General features: G+C 44.6%; 1 protein-coding gene across 1 annotated transcript; it reads left to right on the forward strand.

Annotated features, from left to right (window-relative positions):
- Positions 1-4,143: 4,143 nt before the first annotated feature.
- Positions 4,144-19,744, forward strand: LOC148533752 (cytochrome P450 2M1-like). The gene is made up of 4 exons (XM_088467241.1): positions 4,144-4,251; positions 10,585-10,763; positions 12,829-12,991; positions 18,241-19,744. Exons 2-4 carry the CDS (start codon positions 10,590-10,592, stop codon positions 18,378-18,380), a joined length of 477 nt encoding a protein of 158 aa, XP_088323367.1. The 5' UTR covers positions 4,144-4,251; positions 10,585-10,589; the 3' UTR covers positions 18,381-19,744.
- The last annotated feature ends 3,675 nt before the right edge of the window (positions 19,745-23,419 follow it).

Consider the following 23,419-nt stretch of genomic DNA (forward strand, 5'->3'; position numbering starts at 1 on the left):
AGCGTATGTTTTGCTCGCTCGTTCAGACTTAGAGGTATGAACAGACTGCAATTTGCGAACGGATCATTTGAATAGCCACCCCTTGTTTTTGAACGAACGACCGCAAATAGCGAACGGCTCTGAATGAGGGCCTTTGTCCACATTAGAAGTTCAAAGAAGGTCGCACAAGTGTCAACCATGAAGAAGGAGCCGGACGCCGTCCACGACTGATGAGCGTGCACGTGAACTGATTCTGATGGATAGATGAGTGACAGTGGGTTATGTTGCAAATCATTTGGAAATCAGCCATGGCTCTGCCTCTGCAATAATCCATGACAGACTTGGGTTTCGAAAAAGTTTGTGCGAGATGGGTCCCGAAACAACTCACGGAAGAGCCCAAACAGTAGCGTTTGGACATTTGCAAACAAAATTTGGACCAATACTCTTAGGAAGATGAAAGTTTCTTGAACGTATCATTACTGATGATGAGACATGGATTCATTACTACAAGCCTGAGAGTAAAAGGCAGAGTATGGAATGGAAACCTCTTCAATCGCCAACCGAGAATCAAAAGTCAACTATCAGCTGGAAAATTGATGCTTGCAGTTTTCTGGGATTCTCAAGGGCCAGTATTCGAGCATTATCAGGAAAAAGGTTCAACAATCAACAGTGCTCTATACAGTGAGATGCTTACTAAAGAGCGGAAGCCTAAAATTCAGACAAAGAACAGAGGACTGCTATCCAAGCGTGTTGTGTTGTTGCATAACAATGCATGTTCGCACACTGCTGTTCATACTGTCGACACTCTCCAAAAACTTTGTTTTGATTATTAGAGACCTCTCTGCCGCTCTCAAACTCCTGTCTAGCTGCAACTACACAGATAGATGTGCTCCCCCAGCTCTCCTGTGATTACGGCTGATCACTGCCTCTGACAGCCAGCCTGCAAGCCTGTCTGACAGCATGATCTGATCCTATCTCCCAGTAGAACCAGTGCTGATAGACAGCACTATCATGAAACCACCTCCTTGGACAGACAAGCCCACCTCACATGTACACCACCTCTTAATGGTGGCATCCAGCCATGGCTCCATCTCCTTGGTTACAGAGACGCCTTTTGTCAACTTCCTCATCTGGCACACAGCTAATGCAGTGCCGTGTACCTGAATATCAACACCCGGTAAGAGCTGATACGCACGCAATCAGTCAATTGTTGTGTTCTGTGCAGTGCACGTGCGCTAACTAGTTATTGCGAACGGGACTGGGATAGCAGAGGCTACGCAGACCCAACGCAGTGTGATTGACAGGAAGTGCCATTTGTGGGTGGTGGTCGGGTGAACGCAGGCGTGCCAGTGCTTTTCAACGCCATTGCAGGGCATGCATAAATTATCCACTGCTACAACCTACGCAACTTGAGGTCTCTTAGCGTGCATGGCTGTTAGCAATTTCTGAGTGAGGTCAGGGCTTGAGTAAGTGTGTGTATGGGTCCGAGGTTACTCGATTGTACTGATGGTTTTGAGATTTTGCTAAAGTACATACCTCCCAACTGTCCCGCATTCAGCGGGACAGTCCTGTTTTTCAGGGACTGTCCCGCTGTCCCACCCGCGGGCCACAGTGTCCCGCGGTGGGGAGAGCACACCCGCTGCTCTGCATAGCAGAGCAGCGGGTGTGCAGAAGGTGAACAAATGCCGTGCGCATCGCTAGCGCAGGGAGAGCCTGGGGGGCTGCCCAGCATCTCGGAGAGTGCTGGGCACGCCCCCTATAGTGATGAAAACGGGGGGTTTCCGTGAGGCTCCGCCCCTTTTAGGAAATATTTGCCCCTTTTCAGAAGGCCCGCCCCCTTTTCGGGCACGCGCGCCTTAGGCGCGCGAAGGGTGTCGCATCCCTCTCTTCAAAAGTTGGGAGGTATGATAGTATACGGATGTGAGTAAGGGGAAATGGGCGTCCTTATGTTAGGTTGCGATTGCAATGTGAATGCAAACTTTTGGTTATTGGATATTAGAAACTGCAATGTGTGCACATTAGCAGAATAGCTATCTGTAGTGAATCGGGCCCAGGGTCAATATTCATAAACATTGGCCCGCACTCCACACCCACATCTATGTCTATTGGGTCAATCCTATTAGCCACGATGATCTCGCTGGTGCAAGTCATTGCGGTGGTGGCCGCACTTTACGGCAGCCCGGATTCGCTGAACTTTGCTCGCACCCCCGTAGGGCTCCAAGCAAAATTAAGTGAATTTGAGCTCGGAGCGGGTAGCAAAGGGTGCGAGGTGCTGGCCCGTTGCTGGCTTTTTAACACTGTTGCAATGGCAACCCGCACCCTTTGCACTTAATAGGATTGACCCCTATATATTTAGTCAACCCCTTATCTGGGTTACAGACAAAGTGGGATGTAATCAAAATTCCACCTTACTGAGAGGTCTAGTTACTAAGCAGTGTTAGGAGACAGAGTGAAAAGGGATAAGAAAGTGATAAGGTACCAGCCAATCAGCTCCCAACTGTCTCACAGGCTGTGTTTGAAAAATGACAGTTGGGAGCTGATTGGCTGGCACCTTATCACTTTTCACTCTGTCTCCTAACATTGCTTAGTAACTAGACCCCTGAATCTTGGCGGACATAATCTCGACATCAAAATCCTGACACCATTATGCTGATTTTTAGGCAGATCGGGCGATTGTACGCCATTGCGCATGCATATAAGCTGCACTGCCAGGCACTGCAAATGTCTTGTGATTTTGCGCTCACAGGGAACGCATTTGCAAAGGGGTGTCAGCGTTTGGGGAAGGTAATGGGGGGGTGGTCAGAAAAATGCAGGTGTGTCTTATGTGTTTAAACGCCGTTACATGGGCATGCAGAAATTAGCCATAGCATTTATATATGCAGCATGCATGTCACTAGAGCTGCGGTGTTTGCGGCTGATCAGCCCTGCTGCGAGGGCAAGACGGCTGATCAATGTTACTGATATTTACGCAGATAAGCAACGCTGTAAATGTATAGGAAGGCAGCGGAGGCCACCCTTATGCTCGGGCGGGTATGCTTTGGAAGTATTAGCATATTTTCGCAGCTGAGTTCCATGCAAAAATGCAGCTGCGATCGCATTAGTATCCATCTCTGAATCAGGCCCATAAACAGAATACCAACAACCCCGATACCGACATGGACAAACTCCAGACACAGTTAAAATCCAGACAATCAAAATCCCGACAAATCAAAATCCCGAGGTATTCCCATGCTGAGACTTGTAGTTCCAAACGGGTGGCAATTGTGCAAGAATAATTTAAAAATACCCCACAGTTTGACAAGATGAACGCTGAATCGCGCCATTTTGGCTCTGCCCCCGATACACAATGTTGCCCCCAATGACGGCCACACCCCCTTGCTTTGCCGATCTGGCTGCTCCCTCCCGGAAGTGTCAGTCAGAATGTCGGCAAGCCTGAGTCTGACTGCGATAGTATGCTAACCCATTGCGATCGCTATGCCAGCACAGCACTACATAAGGACGCCCACCTTACCTTACACTCATCCGTAATCCTTAGCAAGACTGCGAAACCATCGGTAACATCGAGTACTATTGCAGCCTCACTCACACTTGCACAAGCTCTGACCTTAGTCAGGAATTTCTAACCTTGTCGCAGCGCTATGAGTCCTCAAGCTGCGTACAGCATCGCAGTGGATAATTTATGCACTCCCCTGCAACGACGTTCAAACGCACTGGTACGCCTGCGTTTCCCCGACCACCCCCCCATCACCACTCACAAACGGCACTTCCTGTCAATCACTCGGTGATGGGTCTGCAAAGTCACTGCAATCGCAGTGGCCAGTTCGCGCACATGCACTGCGGAGCACATGCATGCGCAGAAGGCAACAATTGGCCGATAGTGTAATATCTCAATTTTCTTATCCCCTTCAGCTCCTTCTCAGCGCTATTCCCACCCTCCGCCACTATTTATTTACTATGACGCTATCCAGTAAAAAGTGATGAATGCTGGTGACTGACATATACACACAGAGCTTGTACTGCTCAGGAGTGTCTGTTTACATATGCTAATTAAGAGTTCACTGGAGGAAGTTTCTTCAGCTCCTGAGTGGCTGAGCTTCTTGCCACTCAGCCGATTAGCTCACTGATTGGCTCTACAACAAACTTATACCAGGAAGAGAGGGCTGTGACACTGAGGCTGTCATGTAAACATCCCTGGTCAACAGCCCAGCTGACATCCAGTCACCAGATTTCTCCCAGACCCAGCTCCTGGCTCATCCTCCTCTGAGTACACAGGTATTTCTACTGTTTCCCCAGACGCTATCTCATCTGTAAAAGGCTGTGACACCTCCCTGCAATGCACACAGTGTAACAGGAAGTGCACACACAGCCCCTGTACAGAAAGCAGAGGCGTCTCTCTCCCACAGGCTGGTGCACTCACCACTCTCTCACCCCTTGCTCAATGGGCCTGATTCAAGATGAATCGCAACAGTGTATGCAGAAGCCCAATTGTTGCAGATGCGCGAATGACCCACTGCAACTATGCAGACCCATCGCAGAGTGATTGACAGGAAGTGCCGTTTGTAGGAGAAGACAGGGGGTGGTCGGCAAAACGCCGGCGTCTCTGTGCATTTGAACGCTGTTGCAGAGGCGTGCATAAATTATCCACTGAGATGCCACACACCGCTTTTAGGACTCAGGGCCTGATTCAGACCAGCTCGCGAGCGCAGAGCGCTCGCAAGCGGGTCGATGGTGCCCTAGTGCGCATGCGCACGACGGAGGGAGCTCCATCGTGCGCATGCATGAGACCCGCATAGCGACGGCCAAGCCGTCGTTATGGTTCTCGCTCCAAAGGGGACGTGCTGTCGATGGTGAGTGACAGCATGCCCCCTTTGGTGGGCGTGCTGGGGACGTTGCTGCCCAGATGGAGCCGTTCCCATGGGAACGCCTACCGTCTGGGTCCGGCCCCACTGACATCACTAGTGATGTCAGTGGGAGTGCTTTTGGCTCTGATAGAGCCAAAAGCACTCCTGGGCTTGCGGCAGCAAGACCCTACCGCAGGGTCTCGTCGCAAGCCCGATGGTCACGATGGTCTTGACCATCGCGACCATCTTTTTGGCCGCTCGCATATGCTGTGGGTGGTCACCCACAGCTATGCGAGCGGCCAGGAGGTCGCTCCAATATTAGGTAGGAGGGCTCTGATTCAGAGCGAGCGCTCTGGTCAGAGCGTCTGGCTCTGAATCAGGCCCTCACTGCGTACAGGAAAGTTAGCCATTTATAAGTAAGGTCTGACTTGCTGTAATTATGCGAGCAACTCTGATGTCCTTCGATGTTATGGATGTTTTGGCTGGATTGCAAGGTATTACGGATGTGCGAGAGGGTAAGTGGGCGTCTGCATGTTGTCAATTAGAGTGCTTTGCGATTACATATTAGCATACTCTCGCAGCAGACCTGTCCTGAATCAGGCCCCATATGCAGGACTGCAATGTATAACGGGTGTGAGAAAGCAGCAGTGGGCGTCTCTATGCCGGCTGAGCTCTGGTAAGCATTGACATATTTTCGCAGCTTCTTTGCGTGCGAATACACAGCTGGATCCATGCTCAATCAGGTCCTATGCTTGCAGACAAGGGGCAGTAGAAGGGGTGAGGCATGATTCACATCCCGGTTCTTTCTCTATACCTATATTCCTCCAGACGTCTGGTTACTCTTTTAACATGTGCAAGGATTATTTTATCTCTGTTTTATTGCTGGCAATTGAGCAGCAACTGTTTATTCATATAATTTAAACAATAATTTCACTTACATAGTTGCCTTCAAGTTCAGCCTTGTGTCATCCCCCAGTTTACATCACTGTGGGGGCGTGCCCAGCACTCTCTGAGATGCTGGGCACCAACCAGGATCTCCATACACTGGTGAACAGATGCCATGCACATGCGCATGACATCTCTTCCACCTCTGCTTACCAGAGCAGCGATTTCTGCTCCCCCCCAACTCCCCACCCCCAGCGTGGGACACTGCGGCTCGTGGGTGGGACAGCGGGACTATCGCAGAAAAACTGGACTGTCCCGCTGAATGCGATTCAGCAAGCAATGTAGATGAGAATTCGCATGCACCCGGTCAATGTGTTCGCACTTGGCATGCATCGGGCATGCGTGAACTAGCCAGTACGAGCGGGTAAGCATACACAGACTACACGCAATGTGCATGCAGACCCTTCTGAAATTGATTGACAGGAAGTGCTGTTTGTGGGTGGCAATACGGGGTGGCCAGGCGAACACAGGCATGCCTTAGCGTTGGGACCATTGCGAGGCCCTACGCAGCTCAAGCCCTCAGTGCATGCAGGAAATGAAACAATTCCCGTGCAAGGTCAGGTCAACCTCTATTCTGCATATGGTTCAGATGGTTCTCAATGTTACCGATGTTTATGCTATCTTGCGGACTATTCAGGCTTTAACTAAAGGGAAGTGGGCGGCATTGTACAGTGCTGGGCGTCAGCATCTTATGCTGAGTACGTACGCATTGATTAGCATATTCTTGCAGTGGCTGGGAGCATGCATCTGCTAGCGTGCATTTCTTACTGAATCAGGCCCTTTGTCCCTTTCCGGGCCTCGAACCTGAGGCACTGACTCTGTAAGATGCTCACTTTACCCAGTCGCCAACACACACCAGCAGTTTCAGCAGTCACACCTGTTGTGTATGTGAAGTGTGTGACGTTTAATGCAGCTGTTGACATAAAGCAGAGCATTTTAAGAGTATTGAACCTGAATTTATCTGTTTTCATGATAAACTTCCCGTGCGTCTTTTTACACCATGTAAGGAGAGTTTATGCTGGGCATGCTACTTCTGGCCAACGCTGATATGCAACTCACACACCATAAAATGTATTATTTATTTAATCTTCTATTGCAGATTAAAAAACATATTACTGATGTAGAAAACAACATTGTCCCTTTCTGAGCCTCAAACCCGAGGCGCTGACTCTGTAAGGCGCTTACCTTACGCACTTGCCCACACATGCCAGCCATATCAGTGGTCACACCTGTTGTGTATGTAATGTGAAGTGTGCGACTTTACACCAGGTAAAAGTACAAATCAAAGTCAATAGCGGTTTAGAGTGTAATGCAGCTTGGTGACATACAGATGTGTAAACAGAAAAGTAAAGGAAATTGTAGAACGTGGCACACAAATAGGAAAATAATAATTAATTAAAATATAACTTTTAATATGATTTAATAAAAAGAATAGTCCTCGTAAATAATTCACGTGTGAAATCTAAATTGAGAGAAATGAGTTAATCAATTGTATTGTCACCAATGGATATTAATTTATAATGCATGTATATGTGTGTCACTACAATACACTTCTACTGTCAGATCAGATTGATTGTTAAATTATAAGTTATCTCTAGTGACACTGTAAATGGGAAATAAATACTGTATGTCAATTAGGTAATATTAATATCCTATTTAAATCAACATCCACATATGCTCACAGCTCATGTAACCAGATACAGCAAATAAATCTGTTCCAACTATGTTGTTATGTTGTTTCTGTATTTTATTGTATCAACATTAACTGATACATTCTGACTGATGGTTGTAAATTTTGAAACATTAGTTTCTAATTATGGATCTCTGTGTCCTAAAGCACAAATCAACTTATTTCAGTATAAGAAATATTAATCCTACATCCCATGAAAGCAAATCATTGCCCAGATGCACACACATTTCAAATAATGTTTGTTGTCAGTTGGAGGAATTATTGGTGCTCTATAAAGCACGTCACCATGTCTGTTCGGGAATCTTATCAGTACACTCGGCCTGTAGCAGATAACAAGGTTGATGTTTAACCCAGTGATGGCTAATTGGACGAGTGTATTTCACAGTCCTGGTATCTGAACATAAATCGTGTGTAATCACCCTTATGCTGTTGCTGATGTTTCCACTAAGTTAACGTGTTTATGTATGGGAAACATCCATTCTACTTATATCAATCCACATCTGAGTATATATCCTGCTCGTACCATGGGTGTAAGGGTTAGGTTTAGAATATTTATTCCCCCTCTATGCCTACGTGGATGGTAACACAGGGGCGGTCCAGCCCTCCTGCAGCGGTCACGTGGTTGATATGTCACAGAGGTCCTTTCTCCACATAGGATCTAGCAGCAACCCTATAAACACAGGATAAACAAATCCTGCCATACATTATGTTGGTTTAAATTAGATGCATTACACTTTGTATCACAACAACCCTCCGTGATATGTGTAACTTTGACGTTTACGTTATCCACATCTGAGTGCTCAAATTGTGAGTGTAGCACTGGAGTTTTGATTATATCTGTTGGTTGAGAACTAAAGTTTATATGCAGTCTGTCATAAACAGTGCGCAGTAAGGTTAATTGTTAACCCTTGAATAGGTAGTCAATAAATCATACTGTGGTCGCATCTCTGCTTAGAATTTAATCATAATTTGACAATACCACATCCCTCTGCCTGAGATTAATATATACCATAGATACAGGGTAAACACATCCTCACATACATTATGTTGGTTTGAATTTTATATATTGCACTTAATATTATAACAATCCTCCGTGATGTGAGTAACTCTGGCCGTTGTGTTAATTGTTGAATAAAGTCTCCTGTCTCCCACTGATTCTGTTGTCCCTACACTGGTGTTTGTTTAGAAACAAATAGTGTGACAAACATATCCCAAAGGGATGTTATGAAATAGTGTTAATAGCGCAGTACAATCTTATCTGATCATGACATTGGTCTGTCTATATTTAAGTTAACATTGAGAAGAAACACGTGTTATTCAGGAAGCAACATTAGCAGTCAGTGTTCAGAACCGCTGACATAAGTTTCACTGTTAGCTTTGTCAAGGGTACGGTTTGCATCATGGAGCTGGTTTAAATGAGGTTTGGCTGCCAATTAAGTTGAATCTCTGAGTCACATGATTAATTCTACCAATAAGAATGTGTTCTATATTAAGAATGGTATATCCCACATAATGATTAATGGGTTGAAATAAAATGATTTAAACTTCACGTATATTTTAATAGAGCCAAATAGCAAACCCAATACACATGTTACAAAATATACGTGTATTGAAGAGGTATCTTGCATTCTATTAGAGAGGTTCTCCATTTAGTATGTTACATCATCTTACATGATTACATCCAGAACTACATAGATATCTAATGATACATTTAATGATAACAATATAATAATAATAAGCACAAAAAATAATAAATACAAATAAATAATAAAGATAAAAAGTATACTAAAATGAATAAACCCAATTGATCTTTAAATGATTGGTTGTCTTAATACAAACAAATGAAAAAAATATATAAATGTCATAACATAAATATTTATGATTATGAACTCATAGTAAAGTGTGATTGTGTACATGATTTGTCATAATTATTAAAAATGTGTGGTGTTATTGAATTATTAAGAATAAAATTAATTTCAGGAATAAGTGCTGAAAATGTGAATAAATGCTAATAGTGAAATAAATCCCTGCTTACTATTAAAAATTATGGTGAAAGTGCTGGGTGACTAAAAATGAATAAAAAAAATGTGTTAATATATTATTAATACCAAGTGAGATGAATGTGTGCAAGTACATAGTAAATGTATTAATACATTTTATTAATATTTTTTATTAATATTCTTAAGTGTGACATGAGTGATGAAAAGTGAAAAAATGAATGTCAGTGAAATAAAAACTAAATTGAAGTGAAATAAAGTAAAAATAGTAGTGATGTTCTCATAATACTATTAATATTCCGTATGATAGTATATATATAAAATTTGGATCAACCAATAATCCTTAAAATATAAGAAAAGAGGAAAAATTATATTTAATACTAGATTGTTATCCTTTTTCCTTAAAAATCTGTTACTTTTAAACTGTAAATGGAAAGTATACCGCGAGATAGTGCCAGGTTACAATACAGTCACCACTCTATAAAAAATAATAATATATAAATTGTACTTGTAAGAATGTACATGATCAGTGCATATAAGAATGTGATGGATAATTTAATTTGATGTAATACAACCACTCATGATGGCCTATCCAGCTCTATTCCACATATGACTAATTCATGATATTATGAAATTAATACAAAAATGGTAAAAAGCTGTTATTTTCATTAAGTCCTTTGGGGGAGACACAATTGAAAAGAAAAATCATTATCTAGATCGCCACCTCTTATTCACATTTTTATATGTTGCATCCCAAAAGCTTTCAGACCCATGGGGCAACCTCCATGGTAACGTAGGAAATGGTTAGCAATTGGTGTCAAAGATTTGAATCTTGCCGAGTCCTTTTTTGCATTGAGAATACTATTGACATGTTCTAGTATTCTTACTTTCAGAGGTCTGGTTGTCTTTCCAATGTATACTTTGCCACATGGGCATTCAAGTTGGTATATTATGCCCATGGTTGGGTATGTTAGATGTGTATGTTAGTTACATTGGCATCCATACACAGGGGCCAACTTCTACTTCTCTCTGGTGGCAATACCTGCACAAGGACAGTATATAGAACTTTGACTGTTGCTTGTACAGTATATGGATGATGTGTGTAATAAAGAGTCTATGCTTTGTTTTACAGAAGACATGGACGCTGTCACAATTGTTCTGTCCGCTGTAGTCATCCTATTTTTGACCTATGTTTATAAGAAATGGAATCAACACAATTATAAGAATTTTCCCCCGGGACCGAAGCCATTACCGCTCATTGGAAATATACTCATGATTAACATGTCAAAGCCTCTTAAAACATTTTTTGAGGTAATACAACACTGCTGCTGAAATATAACTAAAGCATTAAATTCCCTTTCATCTTAGGTTAGATAATACATACAGATATGTCCACTTGCATCTTTGGCATTGGTACTGATGCCTGTGCGGCAAATCGCACCATGCATGGAACAAGTTGCACACCCATGAATGGGTACACGCACTGCGTTCGCTCCCATGACCCCATATCGCATGGCTTGATAGTTGCGCATGTTTGCAGCATGAGTGGCAGAGGTGCAAGAGGACACTTATCAATGAACGATAACTTAATTATAAATCTTATTTAAAATGAAGAAGATAGACAGTATAGTATATGATGTTCAAAAATGGTCAACTTTATTTATTACAAAGATATGGTGGCAGAGGACAGGGGATGTAGTTGGCATTCTGTCACACACAATGACAGAAGACCCCGCTATGTCTGACAGCTTAGACTTACTCAGAAGGAGACCCGCTATGTCTGACAGCTTAGACTTACTCAGAAGGAACCCCACTATGTCTGACAGCTTAGACTTACTCAGAAGGAGACCCTGCTATGTCTGACAGCTTAGACTTACTCAGAAGGCTGATGGCCACCTGATCTGCGTTTGATGTTTCCGGTTTTGTGCATGAGCGGTGTATGTGAGATGATGTCAGTGGCCGTGTCTAAGCACCGGACTGCGGGTGAGTCATTAGCATATTTTCACAATTGTGATTCGTGAGATATCGCAGCTCTGATGGTATTTGTGTGCGGATCTGAATCTGGGCCCATCCTCAGTTCTGCTACCGCTACAGGACAAATATTGATGATCCCTAATGTGGTGTGAGCAATCGCAAATGGGCGTATTTGAGCATACTGCACCTTGGACTCCCACTAGATGTGGAAGAGGAGACTGACACATGGCAATTGTCCAATCCAGGCAACGACAACTCACTAGTGGGAGCACTGGCCATGACTGGTGTAACACCCCAATATAAAATGCTGCTATCTGAAAATTGAGACCGCATCTGGGACATTACCAGCAACTGCAGGATCAAACACAGGCAAAGTGTGATGCACTGAGCCCATGGCAGCAAAAGAGACAAATTACCTAATTCAAACATTTACGTAACTTCAATGTTCTTGACAATTTTTTTTTTATCTTTGCAGTAGCTGCACTGCACATGTGCAAATTTGGTCCTTGCCCCATATTGCAGCATAATTGACATGTTGGCATTTGGGGGCAGCAACTGGAAGCTTTCCAGAAAACAGGGCCCCCTTTTGGGTGTGCCAAAACCAGTGGCTGCGTCCTTGGGCGCATTTTCACTGGCCCGTCCAGCGTAGCTTTGTATGACATCCTGAGTAACCCTGAGGGTTACTCAGATTTCCGATGGCCGCCCAAGGTTAATGCAGATGATCTGATAGAGCAAGTGGATCAGAGAAGCTGTCAGTGGGTGTCTTTTACACAATACTCCTCCTGCTATATATAAAAACGCAGTGATGGTGCTTTTAGTGTACATCTATGAATCAGACCCTGAAAGAGAAGACACATCAGGGAACAAAGTAAGATTGCAAACTTGGCCGGGCTGCTGGACACCAGACCTCAACTAATATCCAGGCCCTACATTCCTTACACAGTCCCAGATTTTAAAATGTTCTCTTCAGTACAGTAACCGGTGTTCACTCTAGGCCGGCGCTCGGTAGGAGAACCTAGAGAAAGGGCACTCTAGTGCCTGCCAAAGGCCAAAGGTCGTCACTCTTGGGGGTGTGCTCAGCACTTACTTACATGCTGGGCTGCCCCCAAGTTCTCCCTTCTCTGTGAATAGATGCTGGGCGCATGCATCTATTCACCGGCGGTGATCGCTTCACTGCAATTTTTCCCACCCGCATGACACTGCGACTCGTGGGTGGGGATGGCACCCGACAGGTTGTTTTAGCGGGGCGCTGCCAAAAGGACAGGGCGCATTCTGCCCTTTTGAAATCTACGCTAAAACAGCCCAGTGCGAACGCTAAGTAACACCTTACTTGCATAATGCAATTTATTTCTGACTATACTGTGGTTTCATTTGTTTCTGCTATTGTTTATTGTGTTTACAGCTATCTAAGAAGTACGGCCCAGTATTCCGCTTCCAGTTGGGTACAACAAAGGCGGTCATCCTAAGTGGTTATGATGCTATCAAAGATGCTCTGGTAGACCATGCGGAAGAATTTTCCGACAGGCCAAGCACTCCAGTCATTTTGAAATTGTCAAAGGACTGTGGTAATTATATTTATTTATTATCTATCTATTGAGAAAGCATTTGAAATACGTTCTCATCAAGTCCCATTTGAGTGCCGGCTTCTTTTTATATATAATTTTATAATATGTATGTGTGTGTAATAAATATATATATTTATATATTATACTCTATGTATATTTTAAGCATTTTAAATTGTATTGTATATATGAAAATATTGAACTGTTGAACAGCTTAAAAAAGTTAGTGTTTGACACATTGGGGGTGATTCAGCAACGATCGCAATTGCAAAGCTGCATGGAGGCAGCTTTGCAGTTGCGATCCTTGCCATTATACAAATGCAGCAGGAGGTGTAGACACCCCCTGCTGTATTTGCAATCCCAGCACTGCGACGGAGGTTGCAGGCTGGGATCACCATCGTGACCATCGGTGGTTGATGGCTGCGATGGTGGACGGCGCCGGGCCGCCGACCAGCTGAATAAGCCTCGGCTTATTCAGACTGGCCAGCTTGAGAGCTCAGGACACTGCATCGGTTGACGCAGTCCCTGTGCTTTCAATGCATGTCAATCAGACAGAGGCATATAAGGGTCTGTGTGCAAATAAATAGGACCCATTCTGCACACTCGCAGAATGGGTCCTGTGCATGCGCAGATTCATGATAATAAGGCCACTAGAGTCTACTGTTAAAGGTGTATTAAAGGTGTGCTCTTCACTTTAATGTCATATTAAGTTTGTCTTATTTTAACAAAATAGTAGTAACTTTGTGAGAAGAGTTAAAATTAAATTCAGATTAATTTTAACAAAACAATACATTAGTTTGCATAGGAATTAGGTAAACAAATGTATCTTCCTGTGTGTGCGACCTGCCAGACAATACACGCTGCATCCTCCATGCTACACCAAGAATGCACTGTACTGAGCACTTACTGAGGATAACAGAGACTTTGGGAGTGATTCAGAGGTGGACGCAGACACAGCGGTGTCTTTTGCTGCAGCTGGTTTGTATCTTTATGCTAATGCTGCTGCAAAGCTCTTCCCTGGGGTACAAGTCTGTGTCTGAATGTACAGCGACTGAGATGCCAACTCACGGCACACAAGAAATGCTACATTTTCATTTGTCGCTTCTTTATAGTTTTATTGCTGCACTGCAGGAGCTGTGGGAGAGACTGTGCACTGTTGCTACTGTTGGAGCACAGCGAGGGTTAAAGCACTGGTGTAATTGCTGGACTGCAGGAGCTGTGGGAGATACTGTGCACTGTTGATACTGTTGGAGCACAGCGAGGGTTAAAGCACAGGTGTAATTGCTGGACTGCAGGAGCAGTGAGGGAGATTGTGCGCTGTTATTGCTTCTGGAGCAGATACCGGAAGATTCACAAAGGGAGTTCCAGTAGGAAAAGCAAATTAATCTTGAAACACAGGACAGCCAGGAATAAATACTGCTTTAAAACTCAGAGTATTTCCAGGAGCTTTCCAGAAGGAAAAGGCAGGAACACTGGCTCACAAGGATATCCAGTAAACAGGAACTACTGACTATGGGTCTGATTCATTACGGATCTCAACTGCAATAGCGATTACGCACTCAGTCTGACTGAGAAGATGTGCTAATCCTCTGCGATCGCTATGCCGTTGCAGCACAACATAAGGACGCTCCCCTTACCTTACACACATCCGTAATACTTAGCAAGACTGTGAAACCATCGGTAATATTGAGTACAATCGCAGCCTCACACACACTTGCACAAGCTCTGACCTTACTCAGAAATTACTACCCTCATCGCACATAGTGAGTACTCGAGCTGCATATGGCATTGCAGTGCCTAATTTATACACGTCCCTGCAATGACGTTCAAACGCACTGGCATGCCTGCGTTTTGCTGACCACCACCCCCAAACAGCAATGGGTCTGCGTAGTCTCTGCAACCGCAGTCCCGATCACAGTGGTTGGTTCGCACATGTCAGGGGCAGATCTATAATGGGTGCAGAGTGTGCAGTGCACATGGGCCCTGGGTCCAGGGGGGCCCACACCACACACCCATATTGCCAAAAACTTACCTCTCCGAGGTCCTGAGTCGGGGTCTCTTAGCGCTGCTCAAATCGACGGATGGCACTGCCATTTTTCCGGCATTTTGCGTATGCGCTGTGAGGAAATTGCCGGGAAAATGGTGGCCGCACCATTTCCCCGGTGATCTGCACATGCGCAGTAGACTCTTGGCACACTCCAGCACCCAGAGTCTACTGATTCTGCGTTTGCCGGCCAGCCACATCAGTTGGCTGCCGGCCGCCAGGGTGAGAGGGTGGGACCCGTGATGGGGGATGCACATGGCCCTCTCTAAAGTCACCCTTGGCGCATGTACACTGCGATACATACACATGTGTAGAACGCAACAATCGTATTTACATGCCTTGCTGAATCAGGTCCTATGTAGGTTAAATGAAGTTCAGGCAATTAGTGATTGCACAGGGACTGTATAATAGGCCACCTCTAAGATGCCAGGCCAGGATCTGTCACCTAGCTGTCAGCTGCACAGTGAAAGCAAGATGGCTGCAAAATGTAATGCAGCTCACAACCCTGCTGCATGGGAAGGAGTGTACGATCTGACCTAGTAAGTAGGAGCCACAGTCCGGAAGTTTGTGACAGCATAAATTTACCCAAAGCAAAAGCAGAAGCGCAACTTACACTGTATAATACTATACTTAATAAAAGCAAGAAAAGATGACATGCAGGATGTAAGGGACAAGGATGCACATGTGAGAAAGTAAATAAGAGGGATGAAAGACAAACAATGGGCCTGATTCAGAGTTGGGAATAGAGAGAGAGATAGCACTTATCTGTGAACCTGGACAAACCATGTTGCAATGCAAGGGGTGTAAATACATAATTTTTTTTACATGTGGGGTAAATACTGGCTGCTTTTGCATGCAGCCCACAAATACTGCACAGCTTTGTTATTACTCTACAATTAAGATGTCAGTTTGGAAACACTCCTCCCAAATCTAAATCTCTCTGCACATTTTAAATCTGCCCCACCTGCAGTGCAGCATGGTTTCACCAAGATGATCAGTTGAGAGAGATATCTCTCTCTATTCCCAACTCTGAATCAGGCCCAATGTCTTTAATTGCTCTTTAGGGCTGCAACACTTGGTACCATGGGCCTGATTCAGACCCGTTCGCTAGATGCGATCTCTCGCTCCCATCTTATGGAAATTCGGCTAAGTGACATCAAGGCATCCGCTCTCAGGACAAGTCATAAGCATGCCTACTATGTCTTGGCGAGCGATCACTTTTGTGATTGTAGACACCCACCAGCCTGTCTTAAAATGCCCACTTGCGTACATCATCCCCCGGAAGTGCATTAGACCATTGGTACATTGAGCACCATCGGAAGCGATAGAAGCACTTAAGGTTGACTATACTCTGCCGCAAGCACTGCGTGGACTTCAGTCTATGATGCTGGCTGTTAATTATGCACGCCTTTAAAACGGCATTGAATTTCAGGCACGCCTGTGTTCGCACCTCCACTCCCCCGTTATTAGTGTCCTACCCCTGTTACCACCCACAAATGGCCTCTCCTGTCACTCATTTAGCTGGGCTGTCTATGCTTGGCGAGCGAGAGTTTCCTCATTGCTCTTACTAGTTTGCGCATGCGCATTGAAGCATACGCATGTTCACATTGAAAAACATTGCTCACTCCGAGCGATCGCTTGCTAGCAAATGGGTCTGAATCAGGTCCCATATCCATAAAGTAGTAGTATGACGTTTCGGTCTACTGGAGACCTTCTACAGGTAGGGACAAACCACCAACAGACTGAATAATCACCACAGTGCCTACCTGCTACTATTTATACCAACTCCACTCACACAAAGGGACCCACACTTGCGGAAATTTCATCACTGTGGGTCAGGCTTGCCTACCCTCTCGATTTGGTCAGAACACTCCCGAATATCGGGTGCCGCTCCCGACCCCCCGGAAAGGCAGGCAAGCCTCCCGGCTGCCGCCTGCCCCCCGCTACTCATAGAGAAACCCACGCAGCGGGGGGGGGCAGTGACGCGATTTGCACTGAAACTCGTCATCGTGGCCCCGCCCCCTGCTTCACAATGCCAATATTTTTGCCATTGTGAAGAGGGGGCGGAGCCATGATGAGGACCTGCCCTGGCTCCTCCCCCAATGCCGTGTCATTACCCGGCCATGCCCCCCACTGTGTGCAGGCATTCAGCTCCCTCCCAGAAGGAGGGAGCTGAATGTCAGCAAGTATGCTGTGGGTCCGTCCCGTCAATGAAACGAACAGGGAACCAAACTAACCTATCTAGCAATGCAATTAAACCCAAACCGCCACTGGAGACAAGGGAAGAGGGGCTGTGGAGTAGGGCGACTATGCCCCATCCTTAGAGAAGCCAAAATCAGCCGTTAGTGAAAAGGCAGCCGGTTGGCCGCAAACAGAAGTGTTCGCCGCAACACTTCCTATTTACATGTGTTCATGGTCTGCCGTGTGTACGATGTTGTTCTGGCAGCCATGTTAAGATCGGGCACAACAACCATAGCTGGAAATGGTTAATACATCACCTCCTGTTTACACACACTCATGGCTAGCACTGGGGAATCTGTCAAATCCATAGCCCTGGTAACCACAGCCTCACGTCACCACTGATTACAAAATTAAACAGGAACATATAGTGATATTATATATCAAACAGATATATACGGGGCAAAGTATAGCTAGAGTATACCAGAAATATTGCACATAACAGGGAGTCAGGAAAAGTGGCAGGTACGTGTAAAAAGATAAAACATAACTATATGAATAAATATATAGTGCACCCATCACCAAAAAATTGAACACATATACTACACAGAATAAAGATACATAGCAAACAATCAGTGAAGAATTAGAAATTATGAACATATCACAGATCGCATCTTAAACACAAAATCACGAACCCAGTGTCATGTACAGTATGTAACAAACCCACTGACTGATGGTTAGTATCAACACTGAAACCATCATAAAACACATAAAAAAAGGTTAGCAGAAACCAAGCAAACTTATTTCCACTGTTTGACTCCGCAACCTAAGCATAACTATAGTCACTTCAAAAGTGACTAGATTATACAGTATAATGCATCCACTGAGACAAGTAACTAAAAAGATAAAGAATAAAAAAGCAATAAAAAAAAAAAAGAAATCCACTGATCATAAAGAAAAAAAAATGAATAAAAATTAAGCAAAGTCAAAAAAATTATCAATCATAATAGAAGTTATTCTCTCATTGTAGGAAAATATTCAGAGTTACATTCATTCAACCCTCTTTTGAGAAGCATGGTACCACGTTTAACTCCTTTTCGCAGTGGTGGGATCCAGTCACTTACCATATACTTTAAAGATGAAATCTGGTGGCCTACTTCGAGAAAATGAGATGCCACTGGTTTATCAGAGACTCCAGAACTATACGCCAGGCGGATCAATGAGCGATGTTGATTCATGCGTTTTCTAAAGGTTCTAATGGTTTTGCCCATATACATAACATCACTTGGGCAAATTAGATGGTAAATCACATGGTCCAGTTGGCAGGATAAACGATGCTGAAGGTAAATCTTCTTCCCACTATGGGGGTGACAAAAGAATCTACCCTGTACGTGAACCCTGCAGGTTGTGCAGCCAAAACCTCTATAGCATCCATTCTTCTTTTGTTAACCTGATGGTGCCTATTGGCTAGTGGACCATAAAAGAGTATTACAGTCTGTGTCCTTGCGATAAAGAGTATGGCCAAGTCTGGAACCCTCTTTAAAGACTGGAAGGAATTTCACCATTATTTCATCTAGCCACAAAGCTAGCTAGGGTGATCAAGTCATCAATCTCCCGTTTTATATGGGGGAATGGGATTAAAAACCAACAGTTGGTAAGTGTTGGTGTTGGATAAATGCCTCCTAATCTCTTTGTCATCCCCAAAGTCCTTAAGGACCAAAGCACCACCCTTGTCCACCTGTCTGATGACCAGGTCATCATTCTTGACCAATGATCTCAAAGCCATCCTTTCCAGTGATGTCAAGTTATCAAAATGATTAGTCTTATTTCTCCCACCTGTTTTAACCTCACTGTCAATAACCCTCAGAAATGTCTTAAGACTGGAGTTGGAGGAGAACATGGCATCAAAAGTCCCCATTTAAAAAAAAAAAAATTGTTATCAAATAACTCTCTGAGTCTTAATTTATGACCCATTTTGTAATGGTCAATTGACCCCTGGAAGGGGTCAAAATTGCAGGTAGAGATAAATGTGAGGCCTTTACTGAACAATGAGTTTTCTGCTGGCATAAGGTGATGTTTGGAGAGATTGAAGGTCAAATCCTCCCCCTCCCCTTCCTGCCTCTTGGGCGACCTCTTGGACCTGCCCCCCCACGGGTCTGGTCTCCTACACCTTTGCCTGGGGTGTCAACCTGGGGGGATATGTCCAACCCTAAAAAATTACTAGAGGGGTGCAGCCTCTCAGTGTTCAGGGTCCGATGAGGTCTGGGAGGAGAAAGTATGAAGTGTGTTTCCCCTTTTGTTGACGCCTAAATCTGCATCCTTGCTGTGTTTGTGTGTGTGTGTGTATTATTTATCAATCTGCACCCTGATTGTAAGCTTGCGAGCAGGGCCCTCTTACCCTATGTATGTCTTTTACGTACGTATGTATGTATGTATGTCTTTTACAACCCAGTAAAATGTTAATGTTGATTCAAATTGTAAAGCGCAATGGAATTTGCTGCGCTATATAAGAAACCGTTAAAAAATAAATAAATACATTTTCCAAGGTTCTGTTTTGTCTGCTACAAGCTGCAACACTTGGTACAGACCTATGGGATTTGAAAACTTTAACACTTTGTGCATAAAAATTATCCAAATATACTCCTAATCTTAACATAAAGAATGCGAATACTCTCACATCTTGTGGTGCACTTGCCCCCATCTACAGTGCTGCCATCAGAAATTGTGGGGCCCGGGACTGGCAAAACAGGCCCTTACACACAGTGCAGAAACCAAATGCCAGAGGAATGTGCGGGCTGCAGCCGACGGCATGTACGGCTAGTCCCACCTCTCCTTATGGCCCAGTATATCGGTATGCAGAGTTAGATGCACTACAAGATGCAACTGCATCCGCACATGCAGCATGTGAACCCTGCCATGCTGCTGCTAGCTGCTAGGTACCAATGACATTCCTCTAAACAGAAGTGTTTTATTTATTTATATATATATACAGGTTGAGTCACCCATATCCAAAATGCTTTGGACCAGGGGTATTTTGGATATCGGAATATTCCGTATTTTGGAATATTTGCATAAAATAATGAAATATCTTGGGAATGGGACCTCAATATACACACAGAATACATTTATGTTTTATATACACCTTATACACATAGCCTGAAGGTCATTGTATACTATATTTTTTATAATTTTGTGCATCAAAAAAAGGTTGTGTACATACATGAAATTAATTTATGTTTCATATACACCTTGTACACACAGCCTGAAGGTTATTTATACTATATTTTTAATAATTTGTGCCTTAGACAAAGTTTGTGTACATTAAACCATCAAAAATCAAAGGTTTCACTTTCTCAGTCATGCTAAAAATATTCCGGAATATTCCGTATTTCGGAATATTTGGATATGGGAGACTCAACCTGTGTATATGTATGTGTGTGTATGTGTATGTATGTACATATATATTAGGGGTGAGCGGGTTCGGATTTCTGAAATCCGAACCCCCCCGAGCCCCCCCGATCCGAGTCCGATCCGAGTCAGGCTCGACTTTTCCCGCCTGACTCGGATCTGACATCGAGGCAAAACGTCATCATCCCGCCTTCCGAGTCTCGCGGGTTTTGGATCCTATATAAGGTACCCGCGTCGGCGCCATTTTCTCACTCGGCTGTGGACAGTGAAGAGGGAGGGTGGGAGTTAGTGCTGTGTAGTGTAGTGTAGTGTAGTGCTGCTGTTGTCCACTACTTCAAAGTCCATAGGGGCTGGCTGTGTTGTGCTGTGCTGCTGTTGTTAATAGGGGCTGTGTCCACTACTTCAAAGTCCATAGGGGCTGGCTGGACTGTGTTGTGCAGTCAGTTCCAAAGTCCTGTGCAGTGTCCCAGTCCTAAAGGGGTGCTGTAGTGTTGTCCAGGGGGTGCTCTGTCCATCAGGGGTGCTCCCCCCAAGTGCTAAAAAAATAATATATTTTCTGTGTTTGTGAATTGTGTGCGCAGTAGCCGCACGTGCATCAACAAAGTAGTGCCAAGCGTGCGCCTGTGTCATAAGTAAAGGGCCGGCTGGCTTGACCGTTAAGGGTGCTGTAACCCCCGAAAGTACACTCCAGTCCAAACCAAAAAAAAAATTATTTTCTGTGTTTGTGAATTGTGTGCGCAGTAGCCGCACGTGCATCAACAAAGTAGTGCCAAGCGTGCGCCTGTGTCATAAGTAAAGGGCCGGCTGGCTTGACCGTTAAGGGTGCTGTAACCCCCGAAAGTACACTCCAGTCCAAACCTAAAAAAAAATTATTTTCTGTGTTTGTGAATTGTGTGCGCAGTAGCCGCACGTGCATCAACAAAGTAGTGCCAAGCGTGCGCCTGTGTCATAAGTAAAGGGCCGGCTGGCTTGACCGTTAAAGGGTGCTGTAACCCCCGAAAGTACACTCCAGTCCAAACCAAAAAAAAATTATTTTCTGTGTTTTTGTGAATTGTGTGCGCAGTAGCCGCACGTGCATCAACAAAGTAGTGCCAAGCGTGCGCCTGTGTCATAAGTAAAGGGCCGGCTGGCTTGACCGTTAAGGGTGCTGTAACCCCCGAAAGTACACTCCAGTCCAAACCTAAAAAAAAATTATTTTCTGTGTTTGTGAATTGTGTGCGCAGTAGCCGCACGTGCATCAACAAAGTAGTGCCAAGAGTGCCCCTGTGTCATAAGTAAAGGGCCGGCTGGCTTGACCGTTAAAGGGTGCTGTAACCCCCGAAAGTACACTCCAGTCCAAACCAAAAAAAAATTATTTTCTGTGTTTGTGAATTGTGTGCGCAGTAGCCGCACGTGCATCAACAAAGTAGTGCCAAGCGTGCGCCTGTGTCATAAGTAAAGGGCCGGCTGGCTTGACCGTTAAAGGGTGCTGTAACCCCTGAAAGTACACTCCAGTCCAAACCAAAAAAAAATTATTTTCTGTGTTTGTGAATTGTGTGCGCAGTAGCCGCACGTGCATCAACAAAGTAGTGCCAAGCGTGCGCCTGTGTCATAAGTAAAGGGCCGGCTGGCTTGACCGTTAAAGGGTGCTGTAACCCCTGAAAGTACACTCCAGTCCAAACCAAAAAAAAATTATTTTCTGTGTTTGTGAATTGTGTGCGCAGTAGCCGCACGTGCATCAACAAAGTAGTGCCAAGAGTGCGCCTGTGTCATAAGTAAAGGGCCGGCTGGCTTGACCGTTAAAGGGTGCTGTAACCCACAAAGTACACTCCAGTCCGAACCAAAAAAAAATTTATTTTCTGTGTTTAGCCGCACGTATATATCAAATCGATATAACATAAATGGAGGACCAAACTTTCTCCGATAAAAATAAAATAGAGAAAGATCAAGAACCACTTCCTCCTAGTGCTGAAGCTGCTGCCACTAGTCATGACATAGACGATAACATGCCATCAACGTCGTCTGCCAAGGCCGATGCCCAATGTCATAGTAGAGGGCACATACAATCCCAAATGGCAAAGTTCAGGAAAATGACCTTGAAAAAGACATTTAAATCAGCTGAAGAGAAACGTAAACTTGCCAATATGCCATTTTCGACACGGAGTGGCAAGGAACGGCTAAGGTCGATCCCTAGTATGTTCATGACTAGTGGTTCAGCTTCACATGACGATGGAAGCACTCCTCCCACTAAAAAAATCAAAAGAGTTAAGCTGGCAAAAGCACAGCGAAGAACTGTGCTTTCTAAGAAGATATCACAAATCCCCAAAGAGAGTCCAAGTGTGGTGGTGGTTGCGATGCCTGACCTTCCCAGCACTGGACGGGAAGAGGTGGCTCTTTCCACCATTTGCACGCCCCCTGCAAGTGCTGAAAGGAGCACCCACAGTCCACTTGCTGATATGCAAATTGAAGATGTCACTGTTGAAGTACAACAGGATGAGGATACTGGTGTAGCTGGCGCTGAGGAGGAAGTTGGCGAGGAGGATTCTGATGGTGATGTGGTTTGTTTAAATCAGGCTCCGGGGGAGACAGTTGTTGTCCGTGGGATGAAAAAGCCCATCACGGTCATGCCTGGGCAGAAGACCAAACATTCCACCTCTTTGGTCTGGCAATATTTCTATCCAAATCCGGACAACAACTGTCTTGCCATATGTACCATATGTAAAGGTGAAATAAGTAGGGGTAGGGACGTCAACCACCTAGGAACATCCTCCCTTATACGGCACCTGCAGCGCGTTCATAAAAAGTTACTGTCAAGTTCAGAA

Source organism: Taudactylus pleione, unplaced genomic scaffold, assembly GCF_031769625.1.
Source record: "Taudactylus pleione unplaced genomic scaffold, aTauple2 ptg000070l, whole genome shotgun sequence".
Taxonomy (NCBI): Eukaryota; Metazoa; Chordata; class Amphibia; order Anura; family Myobatrachidae; genus Taudactylus; species Taudactylus pleione.

Coding starts and splice junctions, on each gene's coding strand:
- LOC148533752 (XM_088467241.1), top strand. CDS start 10,590: ATGGACGCTGTCACAATTGTTCTGTCCGCTGTAGTCATCCTATTTTTG. Junction 10,764..12,828: donor CTCTTAAAACATTTTTTGAG/GTAATACAACAC, acceptor TTGTGTTTACAG/CTATCTAAGAAGTACGGCCC. Junction 12,992..18,240: donor GAAATTGTCAAAGGACTGTG/GTAATTATATTT, acceptor CTCTCATTGTAG/GAAAATATTCAGAGTTACAT.